The sequence below is a fragment of the Pygoscelis adeliae genome, unplaced genomic scaffold (assembly GCF_000699105.1).
Source record: "Pygoscelis adeliae isolate BGI_AS28 unplaced genomic scaffold, ASM69910v1 Scaffold681, whole genome shotgun sequence".
NCBI classification, from domain to species: Eukaryota; Metazoa; Chordata; class Aves; order Sphenisciformes; family Spheniscidae; genus Pygoscelis; species Pygoscelis adeliae.
This window is the reverse complement of record NW_008824015.1, coordinates 104475-118207: the sequence shown is the minus strand read 5'-3', so window position 1 is coordinate 118207 and position 13733 is coordinate 104475. Positions and strand designations below refer to the sequence as shown.

At 50.2% G+C, this 13733-nt stretch overlaps 2 protein-coding genes across 2 annotated transcripts in view; both read left to right on the top strand.

The window, feature by feature from the left end:
• NSFL1C (NSFL1 (p97) cofactor (p47)) overlaps window positions 1–3252 on the top strand; it is a gene marked incomplete at its 5' end in the record, with an annotated part of 7944 nt that extends 4692 nt beyond the window's left edge. Inside the window, 2 exons of the mRNA XM_009327016.1 lie at window positions 170–334; window positions 1387–3252. Coding sequence (XP_009325291.1) covers window positions 170–334; window positions 1387–1549 — 328 coding nt within the window. The remainder of the gene's footprint in view (window positions 1–169; window positions 335–1386) is intronic.
• A 3492-nt stretch (window positions 3253–6744) lies between these two features.
• The window catches only part of LOC103919484 (sodium-dependent lysophosphatidylcholine symporter 1-like), a 10246-nt gene continuing 3257 nt past the window's right edge, over window positions 6745–13733 (top strand). Inside the window, exons 1-3 of the mRNA XM_009327004.1 lie at window positions 6745–6750; window positions 12924–13043; window positions 13367–13491. Coding sequence (XP_009325279.1) covers window positions 6745–6750; window positions 12924–13043; window positions 13367–13491 — 251 coding nt within the window. The remainder of the gene's footprint in view (window positions 6751–12923; window positions 13044–13366; window positions 13492–13733) is intronic.

The following is a 13733-nucleotide window of genomic DNA, read 5'->3' as shown; positions in this document are numbered from 1 at the left end:
ACTAGCCGACTCCTAAATTCTCGCTTCCAACTTGCATTGACGTCTCTTGACGAGGAGCCCTGGTAGTTGGGCCCGGCGGGCGATAAGCTCACTGCCTGACTCCTGGCACCCTGCAGCCAGGTGAGTCGTTTGGTTTTTAACAGCTCGCCTTGTGTCTCCCTGTTCTCAGCACTGCGCCCCAGGTGATGGGCACCAGCTCGCCAGCCCAGCAGGCAGAGAATGAAGCCAAAGCCAGTTCTGCCATCGCTATTGATGAGTCGGAGCCCGTCACCAACATCCAAATCCGGCTCGCTGACGGTGGGCGTCTGGTCCAGAAGTTTAACCACAATCACAGGTACAAACGCAACAGGAAACACAGGTTACTAACTGGGAAGGCCTGAATGACGCTGCAAACTGTGCACAGATGGAGCGGGTGTTAAAATCCTGGCTAGCCTGCTAAGGGGAGCTCTGGGGATCCTTCTGTATAGGTGAAGAGGAATAAAATTATTGTGGGGTTTTAAGGCAGTCATTAACTGTTGGAAGGATAGGATTTGCTTTCCAAATAGTGGTGGATTATAGCCAGTAATGCTGCACCTGGGGGCTTCAGTATTATCAGCGGAACTTTCCTTAATGTCACCTATAAAAAACGGAATCTCTTCTAAGGGCTTTAGAAACTGTCAGATAATTAGGAACTTGGTTCGGTTATTCTGACTCTCAGTTCAGACTTTTCTGGGCTGTTCCCTGTGCTGAATGGAGCACCAAGGGGTGCTCTTAGAGCAGTTTAGTTCCCTTGGACGAGCAAAGCTGGCTTGTACGCCCTGCTGCTTCGTTAGACTTCCCTCCTGAAGTCCTTCTCACCTACCTGATCTCCGAGAGCATGGCCATTTCTTTATACTCGTTCCTCCAGTTTCTGTAAGAGAATCAAGCATGACGCAAAAAGTTACAAAAACCTTCTACGATCGGGTGCAGGGTAGGTCAGTGTCGCTGTTGTGGCTGCTCTTGGTAGTTGAGATCATCTAGATTATGCTGTGTGTGATGAGCTCAGTCACTTACAGCAGCCAGTGTCAAGCAATTTGTTAATCTCTTCATCTTGAAGGGTTCAGAAGCCTTCAATTTCAAATAGCTGCCTGACAGCACAGATGTTCCAGTTGGGCAGTGTCAAAGAACTGAAAGTTCTGAAGGTCTTTAACCTGTAAAGCAGCTTGTGTTATTTCACTAAATGGGAGCCTACGGAGGAGTAGGTTAAATCAGAATTGTCTGGCAGTGGCCTCTGCTGTTAGCTGAAAAGCACGTGCGGCGACTGCAGGGTTGCATGCTCTGGAAAGGGTGAATTTAGGCTGTTGCCACGCGCTTTTACAGGATGTTCAGTAACAGGATCACCCCTGTGTGTTTGATCCCTTTGGACAGGATCCGTGACATCCGGCTCTTCATAGTAGATGCTCGGCCAGCGATGGCTGCCACCAGTTTCGTCCTCATGACCACCTTCCCAAATAAAGAGCTGACTGACGAGAACCAAACCCTGAAGGAAGCCAACCTGCTCAATGCTGTCATTGTTCAGCGGTTAACATAAAGGGACCCACCTCTCGCCACACGCCTGCCTGCAGTGCGCATGTGTCGTCCCGTCCTGTGCGTGCACCTGCGCCGTGCAACACAGGCTCACATCTACTCGTAGCTCTGGGTTCTTAGGTCTTGGTTGGACTTTTTTTCTCTTTAGTTGCATTTCCCATGGGGTTTTTGTTTTTTTGTTGGGGTTTTTTTTTTTTTGTGATGATGATCAGTGGACTTTAAAATAAATAAACGAAACGAATCCGTTTTGAAAGGAGCTGCAGCCTATTGTGCCACAAGTTCTCCCACGAGAGTTCAGTTACCTTTGTGGATTGCATTACTGCCCTCTTTAGAGGGGAGGAAGGTAAGGGGGAAGGGAGCTCCCAGGGAGCAGTTTCTGTCCATTGCCAATTGACTGCTCATCACAATCTTTTTGCTCTTCCCTCTCCTCCAGGGACTGCTGCAAAGTACGCCCTTTATTTTCGCACGTTAAATATAAACTATACGAGAATGGGTGAGCTGATTGTCAGGATAATGTTACACTAAAAGCATTGCGGGGGAAGTCTTTGTGAAACAGCTGTTGCTCAGTGTGGGGAAAAACTCCGTGTGTGTGCAGGTGCACGGTTTAACACTCTTCTTGGGCTTTTCCGGAGAGAAAGTCCTGACTTTCCTTCCCTCAGCAGAACTCTTAGGGGCGTTCGTTGCAGTACCCCCCTGCTCTGCCTGCACTTTCTCGAGCAGTCCAGACTGGCTGCAGTTTTAATTTGCCGTATTGCATTTCTCTGAGAAACCCTGCTGCTGACTTTTTCTTTCCAAGAAGGCACAAAGCTGAATCAGCTTGAAGTGACTGAAAGTAAAAGGCAAATGGAGTCTATCTTACTGGAAAGCAAGTTTTATTTTAAGAGGTGAATTGTTGAGATGGCAACAGCTCAGGTGGAAAAACTCAAGGCTGTAGTACCCTTTGATTTTTTTTTCCTCTCCTCTGCTGAGGACTGACATAGCTGAACACCTGGAATTCTCCAGCTTTGGTCTGTTCCACTGTTTGTGTTTTGGGCTCAGGTGTCCGTATCTTTCTTTCCTTTGAACAGAATCCTGCGGGTGAATTTGTTACGCTTAGAGATGAGGGACTGGTAGCGCTGGTGTAGCGTCACGCGTACGAGTTGCCATCTAGCGTTGTGCCACGGCACTTTGCACCGACCCGCAGCATGCTTGCTATCCTAGCCCTGGGCTTCGGAGCAGAACTCACAGCTGTGCTGAGCTGTGGGGCTCCAGATTCCAGCTAACTGGGAGCTGCGCTGCACCCAGCGGTATCCCGTTGAGAGAGGCTGGATCGCTGCCGGGTGAAGGGTTGGAGCGTACCGTCCGCTTCCCGCCTTAGTCACGCTGGAGCCCTGCGGCTGCTGCGCTGTAAGTCCACCCCCCTCGGCACTCGGAAGCGTCCAGGTCCTCACCTTGGTGCGAGCAGAGAACAAGCTGTAGGGACATGCAGGCTGGGGGAGGGCCAGCAGGTTGGACAGGTTCAGCATGAGAAACTCGCTTGGCTGCCCCTGTTAATACAAAACTGCGGGAGTAGATACCAGACCTTAGCAAGGGCATTTTTACAACAGGTTCTCAACCGAGAGCTGGATTAACTTACATTATATATCCATTTAGTAATGAAAAATGTGTGTAACAGCGAATTTGTAAATTATTGTGAAAATTACCATTAAAAGCCCGCAAAATAGGAAAACAGCGTTTGACCCTTTCTAATAATGGCTACCATCTGTTCTCGTATTTGGGATGATGCACATGCGGATGTCTACTCTTACTGCTTTGGGTTGCACTGCGAGCAGCCTTCCCAGTGCTGAGCTGACTTCAGCTGAACGAGACTAAAAATCTCAGCAGCATCTTTAAAGATCTCTTCTGACAGGTGAACTTGGGGTTTGCCTGCCCGCATCACTTGATGTTGTATATTATGACCACTTAGTCATCTGTGTGAACCAGTACAGAGAGAATTCAGAAAGGGAATTTCCCTCAGAGCTAAGTACAGTCACAACTGCCTTGTGGGAAGTCACTCGTTTTTAATTGTTCATCGGAGGAGTTCTTGCATCCTCATCTTCTCCACACGTGCCATTTTGGGGACCTGGGACAATATCTTCCAGAGTGCTGGCCAGGATGTGCCCCTAGACCCAGAAAGAAAGTTTATCTGACAGAAAGGGTACGAATTATTTGTCTCCTGCTTCTGCCTTGGTTAGCTGGTGGCATCAGAGGACTGAGGTGGCGACTAGCTGGCGTCCGCGGTCTTTGGCTGGATGAGCTGGACACGTTGGTGCCCCCAAATTAAATGAGGGTTGGCAGCGAGACAGCAACTCATCTAGCTGCTGACCTCGAGGGTTTTGTCGCGCAGATTCTGCTCGCTGGTGGGAAGTTTCACACCCAGGTTTCCTCCCAGCTCTCTCCTTGCCAGGGGGACAGAAAGGTGCTAAATTCAGAGGGGCTCCGGGCTCGGAGGCGCTTCTCTGCCAGGAAAAGCCAATTTTCCCCCTGAGCCGGAGGGTGGCAGTGCTGCAGAGAAGCCGCTCTCCACCTCGAAGGCTCCTGCTGAGAAACTCTGCCAGCTGTCTGCGGGGAGCTGCACCTTGTGCTCCTGTGTGTCTGTGAGCCCCTCTGGGACGCCGCTGCCGGCTCCTTCTTCCTCTGATTCTCTTCTTGTTTTTTGTTTTGTGAAGTAATGAGCAGTCCTTATCTCCTGGTGAGCAGGATCAGCTCTGCCCTGCCGCCAGGCTATCTGAAGTGTGCCTGGGTGATACCGCTTCAGTGCTCCAGTAACCAAGATAGGCCTATCTTCTTCCAAAGTTGACAAAAGAGCCCGGGGAACGAACTGGAAGCAACGTACGTGCAATCTGCTGTATTAAACTGTCTCCTTCTGTGAGCTGGTGGAACATTTCGCTATAAAATAAGCTATAAAGCAAAAATGACAGCCAGGCTAATTAACGGGGAAGGAATAAAACATTACAGAACAGGAAAAAGGGGGTGGTGGTAGAAAAAGACACCTTGATGTTGTAAAGAAAATCACCTTCCTTGTCACTGGTGCAGCTCTTCGGTGTTTGACGTGCCCCTGCAGGAACGGAAACGCTCGTTTCTGACACCGCTATAGTTTGTGACGGTTGTTAGTGAGTTTATTTGGCTTTCTAGTAAAATCTCCTTCCTTTATCATTGCATTTCTTTGTTCTAACAGACTCATAGGCTGAGATTGGGCTTTTCCAAAACTGACATTTATGCCTGCGAAGAAGTGCCTTTTTCTCCTTTGCCCGGAGACGTGTTTCACTTTGAAATTTTTCTTTTTTTCTCTGATTGTTCCCCCCACGGGGGAGTCTTGCCTGTCTTCCTGGTCTTTCGCGCACTGGTGCTTCTGAAAAGTGAAAACTTGCTTCTTTTCAATTTCTGTATGATAAGATACAGCCCCATTTTGCGACTGTGCTGTCCTATCTGCGGCTGATGTCTTTCGCTGTATCCGAGTGTTTTTCTCCGAGTGCTGAATTTTAACAGTTTTCTCTTCCTCGGGCGGGTAATTGTAGGACTTCCTTGTTTTTTTTTCCTTTGTATGCAGTTCATTGTTTCCTCTTCTTCCTTTTCACATGTCCTCCTTGCTAAGATTTAGTTCCCTGTTTTCTGATAGCATTTTGCACCGTTTCCTGGGAACTTTGCCTCCCCTCTGTAATGCTGCTTTTGCCATGGGATGTTTCCTTGTCCACGTTTCTTGCGTGGTCAGTGGTCTGCCTACCTCAGGAGGTTCTGCTGTCCTGGTGCCTTTGGTCAAGTAGTTTTTCAGTGATCCGGGTGTAGGAACATCTGTTTCTAGTCGTAGCTGTACCTTCAGCTGCTTCTTTGGGTAAAATAACGCTAAGAGCACAAAGCAGCTAGCTGAATGGCTTGTTTTGGCACAAAACTCAGGTGGCTCAGCTAGCAGATAAATGCAAGCAGTGACAAGACATAGGGAGCAAGAAATCTCAGGGGGCACACCTGCAGCTAGAAAAGGATCACTAAATTTTGGCCTAATTTTTTTTTTCTTGTTGCCTTTGGTTATACTCAGTTATATTTAATTTAGTCTTTGCTCCTCATTGCTGGACAACGCTAAATCTTTCCAGAAGGAGAAAGTGACCTTCATGCCATGGCTTCTTCTTGGGTGGGTCTTCAGGTCCCTGGTGTCTTTATTTAGAGGAGTGATGAAAAGGATGTCAGTCTGCTCCTGGGATGTTCTTCGGAAGTTCAGTCAGGAGGGTTTTCTTTTGAAAGCAGCGCTGCTTTACAGATCCTTTGTTATCAAGAAGAAGGACCTTGAGTTGATGTTTCTTCTGACTCTGTAGTTACAGCGGAAAACTGGCTTGGGGGATTGGTGTCGCTGTCACATAAAACAAGGTGCTTATGGCTTTCTTCGAAGTCCCCCACCGTGAGGGGAGGACCTGTGATACCTGCATTAGATCCTTGGGCAGGAGCTGGTGTCTGTTCAGGAGTCTGCTGTTCTAGGTAAGCCTGTGTGAAGAATTGCTAGATTTTGAAAGCAAGAGAGTGTTACCCCCTTACCGCTTCTAAATGGTCTTGTTTCTGTTGGTGAACCAGAATGTTTATAGATGGAGACCGGTAATTTTAAATGACGGATTTAATTAAGCAGCAAAGTTGTTTTTCTTACCAGGTTGTGGGTTTCCATTGGCGCTTGTATGGTGAACACCTGGCATCATCCAAGGAAGAGTGTCTGACAGTCACTCGAGGCAGAGCTGGGAAGCCGGAGCCCGCGGTTCTCAGCCGTGCCCGCTGCCAGGTGTGCTTTCCTGGCGACCCAGCCGCATCCCCGATGAAATAAAAGCCTTTAGCTCCTCTCGCACTTCGAGACTCAGACCAGACTTCTCCGAGCTGCGTGCTTTGTACCTGTCCTTCAGGTGCAGTGGCAATGAACGTACGCATCGGTGCTCTGCCTGGTGTAAAGGGAGTTAGCCATTGCGCATACACTCACTTGCTGAATCGTGCAGAGCTGGGTCTCCTCACCTGCAGTCCTTGTTAACGAGGCATGATCGCCCTGCCAGCTTTTGTGGTGTGTTTTAGGCAGTTTCACCTTACTTTAGGAAGGAAGAAAGCCTAAAGGTAGTTGATGTCTGCTGAGAGTTCAGCTGCAAGTCTCCTTCTTGCTCTGGTAAATAATGCACGTGCTGTACCACGTGGCGTAAACATACACAGCAGGGCACGATGGCGGTGAGCGGCTCTGGGAGCTGGTGGAGTGTGTGTCGCTGCAGACTGCTTGGGGACTTTCACATGTTGGCTGCTGCCAAAGTGCTAACTGGGCTCCTACGGCAATACTGATGGAAGAAGTAAGCAAACGCACACTGTCTAAACCAAGGCAGCAGCTTATTGCAGCTGCTGGCCAGGTGATCAGGCTGGCTGTCAGCTTTTTTTTTTCAACAGAAACGGGAAGAGAAATCCTTTCTAGTTACCTGTTAGCAAAAGTTTTTCCAAATGAGTCCCATGTTTCCCAATTACACACTTCTACAGAGGGTAGTATAATACTAATTATGCAACAGGCCCACATCTTTGGCAGTTGAACAGCTCCTGTGTCAAGCACCTCTCGATTTACTAATTTATCATTTTCTGACTTACTACATTCCTAAATGCTTATCTTATTTGCTGTTCTGTCTTGTCTGCACTGAGCCTGTCTGTCCCAGCGCTGGGAGTTCCTGAATAGATTCCAGATGTTCTTATTTACTCAGGTACATTTCATGACTCCTCATTAAATTAACTCTTTGTTGGCTCACAGGGCCTGCAGTAGCAACAGCTCTTCTCCTGTCTCATCCATCTTGGTGGCTGTTGAAGTCATGACTCCTGTTCCACCGAGAGAAGGCAGCTGTGCTAAGGGGAACATGAGAGCCGCTGGCCATGCTTAGAGCAGTCAAGGAGGGGTAAACCTTCAGAGGACTTGCTAGTGGAACGTATCCAAATGCTGCCACTTGCTTCTGTGCCAGAAAATTCCCATTTGCTGGCTTTAGGCTTCTTTTTTTTTTTTTTTTTCAATGGGACTCCCTTGCCTGAGCAGCCCGTCTCTAGGTCATAGTGCCCTGAGAAAAGCTGTTCAGCTAGCGTGGCTTGGATTGGAGTTGTTTGTATCGTGCATTCCTGGGCCCTGGGCTGCCTTGAGAGATAAGATCTCATGCTTCTGCAGTGGAGAAGGGGGTTCTGGGGAAGGGACCTTTCCTTTGCAGTGAGTAAACTCCAACATGACCTTGTTTCTTAAATTGCAGAGCTTTGGCTTCTCTGAGCCTTTTGTTGAGTATTTGTGCAACAGAAAAATGGGTGTAGCTGCAGTGTTGCTGAGTGCTTTCCCTATTCTTTCAAAACCTATTTCTAAGCAACTGATAGCAAAAGATGAGCGTAGCGATGGAAGAGCCATCATCCTTTTGCTCCAGACCCTTGGTGTGCGCAGTGTACGGCGAGCTGGTTTGGTTCGATTTCAGGCCTTGGCACGTGGTGTTATTAGAAAGCTCATTGCTTGCAGCAAGTAGCCCAGTGTATAGCAGTGATTAACGGTGAGATTGGTGCTTTTCACCAAAATCTGCCTTTCCAGCACAAAGCTGGACCCCGCTGTCACGCAGAGGCTGGCTGAGAGCTCCCCATGCTGCACCAGCAATCGTGACATCCTCTCTAGACCCAACGGGTGATGCTGTCTTCTGTAAGGCACTGAGCAACATGACAAAAGGCTTTGGGAGGATCTGAGAGGAGCAGAAATAAAGCTTTCCCGACTTGAAGATAATTGTGCACTGAACTAGCCAGGGAGCGAGAGCTACGCAGCTACTCTGGGAGGTAACTGTTGGTCATCTGTTGGCTTTCTAGTCTGTGAGCAGAAAATGCAGCTATTTGTACCTGGAGGGTAAGTGAGTGGCAAAGAGCCAGAGGATTAAGTGCTGTCTACAATTTCCAAAGGTAACTTGTGTCTGTCCAAATGTAATTGTGTGTGGTGAGTGGGTACAAAATAGCCTAGAAAAAAAAATAAATTGGGTTTTTATATTTCCTTTTGAGTTTCTCCTTTCCTCTTGGGTGGGGAGAGATGTTTTTTGCTTTCTTATAAAGATGTATGCTTAGATATGCTGGTGGGAGACAGGGACTTGGCTCCCACTGCACTGGCTGTGGTCCAGCGTGAGTGATATTTATTATCTGGGATGTCAGTAAAATCGCAGTGAAGAGAGATGCCACTGACTCAGTTGTACTGTGGCTTATGAACCAAGTTCTGACTCAGCCTGCAAAATTCAGGGTTTTTTTAGATTAACCCCCACTGGACAAGGCAAGGCTGAGCTGAAGATGACACATTTTTCTAACAGCGTTGTGATGAACCTTGCAGAATGGGTGCTTGCGTTCCCCTTGGGTATGGGTGGTGGTACAGACACACTAACATGGATTTAATGCTCCCAGTGGCTCTTGGTAACCTGGGAGGAGAGCAGGGAGAGGGTTTTGCCTGTGTTCTTCTGCCCCGGCTGCTGCATAGAAGTTCAGTCTTGGAGACTGAGTTTGATCTAGCTAGAGAAACCTGTTTTTGAAGAGCTGCCTGATGAGACTAGACGTGCCAAACAGATGATTAGCGGGCAGAGTGGCAGTGCGATCCCTTTCCTGCCAGCCTTTTGCTGTGTGCCTTCTGTCCTCTGAAGCCGATTTCTCCCTCTGCCTTTGCTTTGCCAAGTGCTTGTAACGGTGACTGGCTGCGTGCTGTGAGCACTGCTGCCTTGGGAACTCGGCTGCTCCCACACAGCCAGTGCTGAGTAACTGGGCTCCTACCGCTCTTAATGTAAGAGTAATTTTTGGTTTGCGATACCGAGACTGCTGGGCTCTATGGGCGATGAAGGGTCTGTGAAAGGGGACTAAGAAAAGCACGTTTCTTGTCACCAGGCTAAAACATACTGTGTGAGGTCTGCATTGCCATGGGAGATCTCTCAGGAGCTCACAGACTGAAAGAGGTTGATAACTACAGATCTCACTGAATAGAGAAAGGAAAATGTATCCCATGCTTCCTACGCTCTGTGACGTTGTCCTGGGCTAGGGCAGTGCCAACACCTTGCACCCATTAAGGAGAGGGCAAAGCAAAGGGGCAGGGGGTTTCCACAGCCCCTAATAAGGAGCCGGAGCTGGGCTCCTGGTCTTCCTGGACTGCCTTGGGAGAAGAGAGGGGCTTTGTCAGGAGGTGACCTGGGGCAAGAACCTGCCTATTCCCGCTGCCCTCTCCCTGGCTGCTCCAGCCACTTTGTTGCCCGCTCTGGGTTTTGCACACTGGTTTTTTGCAGCTGGTGGTTGCAGGTGCTGAGGCAGGAGTCCCGGGGTGGCTCGAGCGTGTTCCTGTGGTGGTCTGGAACTCAGACAAAGGACTTCTCTGCACGCCTAAGATCTCAGTGTGGCAGCAGCCCTGGGATGGGGAGGAAGTGCTGGACCCAGCTTGACCTTTGAAGAGCACTGGATTTCTCCACTTGACCGCAGAGAGCCTGGGAGCTACTGCCCCGAGTACATGCCGCACTGTGAGCCCTGCCAGGTTTCCTGCCTCCATGGGCAGGGTCTGGCCACGCTCCTCCCTCAGGGCTGGTTATTTCCCCTCCATCAGCTCCCCGTGGGGCCCCACAGATGATGTATCTTCACTTGTTAAATCTCCATCCAGTTCTGATCTGCGCCTGCGGCACGCTCTTTGACATACGAGGCAACTTCTTCCTCACCCTGGGCGAGGAAGCTTCTGCTTCCTCACCACATGCCGCTGAAGGACACGGTCGTGTCTGCAGTCATGCTTCCAGGTGGTCCCGAAGATGCTGAGCTGCACAGGTTAAACCAAGAAGGAGCTCTCCCACAAAGGAGAGTGGTCCACAGAGAGGTAAGATCAGTGTCCTGGGGTGCTTCTTTCTCACACGCAGAAATGCATTTCACACGTGCACACTAACCCTCGGGACTGCGCACACCCACGCAGAGCCTACCCGGATCGAGCAGCCACAGGCTGTGGGGGTGTTTCGAAGTGTTTATGACTCAAGCTCGAGAACACATTGTTAAAGCAAGGCGCTGTGTTGTGTTGTTGTTGCTGACTTTCAAGTGAAATGGGCAGAGACGTGCAGAGCGCTGTCCTACCTGCTGAGAGCATAAAGGGAACAAAAGCTGCCACAAAACCTTACAGCCGAGAGAAACGCCTTTGTAATTTAGAAACAGAACTGCTGTGGAAACAAGATGTTGTATGAGTAAGTGCTCCTCAGCGGTGCTGCAAACCTAATGCTTCAGCCATCCCTGCGGGACAAGGTTGGTCTGCAATTTTAAATACAAGGGACCTGACTCTCACCGTGTGCTTTAAAAGGCAGAAAGTAAACTGGGACCAGAAGCTGAGAGGCACGAGGAGGCTGCTGAGGTTACCTGGCACGGGGAAAGCAGGCGCTCTGCTCCCCTGAGTGTGCAGGAAGAGGCTGGGCCCTCCAGCCTGGCGGGCACAGCAGCATTAGTGCTTTTTCTGTGGTGTGGGCTGTGGAGGAGTTATTGCTTATTGCTGCATGAGGGGAAACACGCTCAGTGCCTTCTGGAATGCTGCTTTTTGGGATTGTGCCTGTGTTTTTGGAAGCTGCTCCCTAGTACCGTTACAATGAAGGTCTGTCATCCCTCGAGGGTGGCTGTCAGCATGACTGACGTTAGTGGCACAGCAAGCCATCTCCAGCCCAAACAGGCTGGCAACCGGCAGGTTGCCCCGTCACCCCACGAGAAATGAGGGCAAGTGGGAATTTGAAGTGATCCCTGACTTGATTTCCCTGTTACCCAGCTGTCGATGTGACCCTGCAGTCTGTCCCTCAGCCTGGCCTCTTGCACTGCTGCCCCGTGCCAAGCGTTCATCCCTCCACTCTCTGCTCTTCTGCAGAGCTCTTGCTGGAGGAGCTCGTAGCCTTTTATAGCCATGTCTGGACCAGGCCTGCCGCCTGTGATGGCCATCTGCCCTGTGCGAGCAGGGGAGCCTTCCACATCTTTCCAGAAAGGGCTGTGTATTTTTTGATTTTTTGGGTGCAGGACAGCAACCTGCCTGCCGCACTCTGAGCTGCGCTGGAGCTGCTCAGCGATCGGGGAAAGCCGAAACGTGGGCCGGACCACGAGAAATGAGGGCAAGTGGGAATTTGAGCCCTGAGCATCATCCAAGGCAGCCTGTGCTGAGATGGGAGGTCAGGCCTGGTCTCCAGGCATCTGCATTGCGACCCCACCACTGCTCGCCCTATCCCAACAGAAACGACCTTTAGCAATGGTCTGTCCATAGGAGAGCCGAGCTGCGGGCCAAGGCCGTGTGCTGCTTCAGCCAAGTGGAAAGCCAAGCTCGAACGGGCCGTTGGCTTTCTATGTGGTCTCACCCTGCATTCTGCAGTATACTCCCGGTCTTGTGTGATGCAGAGATGTGTCACGCTAGACAGCAAGTTCATTTTGGGGCTGGGAGGAAGTCAGTGCTGTAGGTTGCCTCTGGGAACTTGCCAGATACTTGATGCTTGGTACGGTATTTACTGAAGCTAACCAGATCCAAATAAAATAGAGGCTTTGCCATCAGCCCTTTTCCTGCGTGCTGAAATGTTCCTTGTGCTTTCCCTGTTGATCTAGAGAAATCCCCTGGGCTCTGGCCTTTGCAGTCTCTCTCCTCGGACTGTCTCTGTTACAGTCACTTTAAGCCTGATGCAGTTTGTACTTTTTAATATTAAAGAACTTGAACCACTGGATTGTGGCTCGATAGAATAGGAAAGGACAATGTTAGACCAGCTCAGCAGATAGCACTGGGTCTGGCATTAGATACGTATCTCATTTACGTTAGCAGCCTGTGATCTCATGCAAACATGCCCCCGAGGAGAATCAAGGTGAAACACCAGGGATGTGGCCCTGGTGACAAGACAAGCCCAAGACAAGCAAGCGAGACAGATGCCCGCTGATCAGCTCTTGCTTTGGGGCTTTGACTGGTGGAGGAGTGGATGTGGACTGGCGGGCTGGAGCGAGGAGAGAGCCCTGCCCCTCAGGGCTGCTGTGCAAGAGACCCTGAAGGCTTATGAAGAGTATGAAACTCTGCTGAGCAGGATCTCACGAGGCAGGCTGCTGCCCGAGGGCAGGTTGTGCGCAGGAAGCACCGCGTCCTGACCCACCAAGATTACCAGCAGATGGGGAAGCACCCTACAGCACCCCAACTGCCATGTCCGCCTTGCTTGTGGGTATCATGTGGAGCGATGGTCCAGCCAAAGGATAGGTATGTGTGTTGTGGGTGGGTGCGTGGGAGGTTATGACATGACTCAGGGTTTAAATGGGCCTCGGAGAACCCAGCAGATGGGATAAGCAGCGGCTGGAGGTTAGCTGTCAGCCAGAAGTGCGTACCGTTTCTCAGGTGGGCTTGTTCCCTGGTGTCTCGGCTGCAGGACAAGCCAGGACTGCCGCTCTGCAGAAAGGTTTGCTATGCTGTTGGGGGCATTCCCTACCAGATGACAGGCAACGCCCTTGGGTTTTTCCTCCAAATCTTCCTCTTGGATGTTGTGCAGGTGAGCGGCCGCGTGAGATGGGGTTAACTGCAAAGGGGCTTAGCATAAGCTCAGCATATTGGGGCAAGGGTTGGGTTTGGTGGGTGGCCAAAGCCCTTGGAAATGCTCATCAGAATTAGGCGTTCAAACTGGATCAAAATCGCATCATGTAAATATTCTCGGTGGGCATGCAGGAGACGTTTCTGGGCCATTTCAACACTTGGAGTGGTCTCCAGGGGATGCAGATGAAACGTTGGCTAGTGCGAGCTGCATCGTGCTGACTGCTCGCAGCTTTTCGCCAGGACTTCTTTCCCTTTCAAGCTGTGGTTTCCGTTTCTCCCCAGCTGGAGCCATTCCATGCCTCTCTGATCATTTTCCTTGGAAGAGCCTGGGATGCGGTTACTGACCCTGTTATTGGCTTCCTGGTCAGCAAAAGCCCGAGGAGAAAATGTGGCAAGCTGGTCCCATGGTGAGTGTCTGGATTGGAGCCTCAGGAGGGTCTTTGCTGAGCTCAAATTCCTTCAGCGCTAGCGCAAGGAGGTAGCTGGGACACCTCACTGGGAGGTTAATCTGATTGTGACTTACTGAGAATTACAAAACCGTAACGTCACAAGGATGCTAAAGATAACATAACTTGCAGTGGGGTCCGTATGTCATTGCAGTGGAAGAGGAGGAGTGTACTGCCAACTTGCACATTTGCTCTTTCACTGG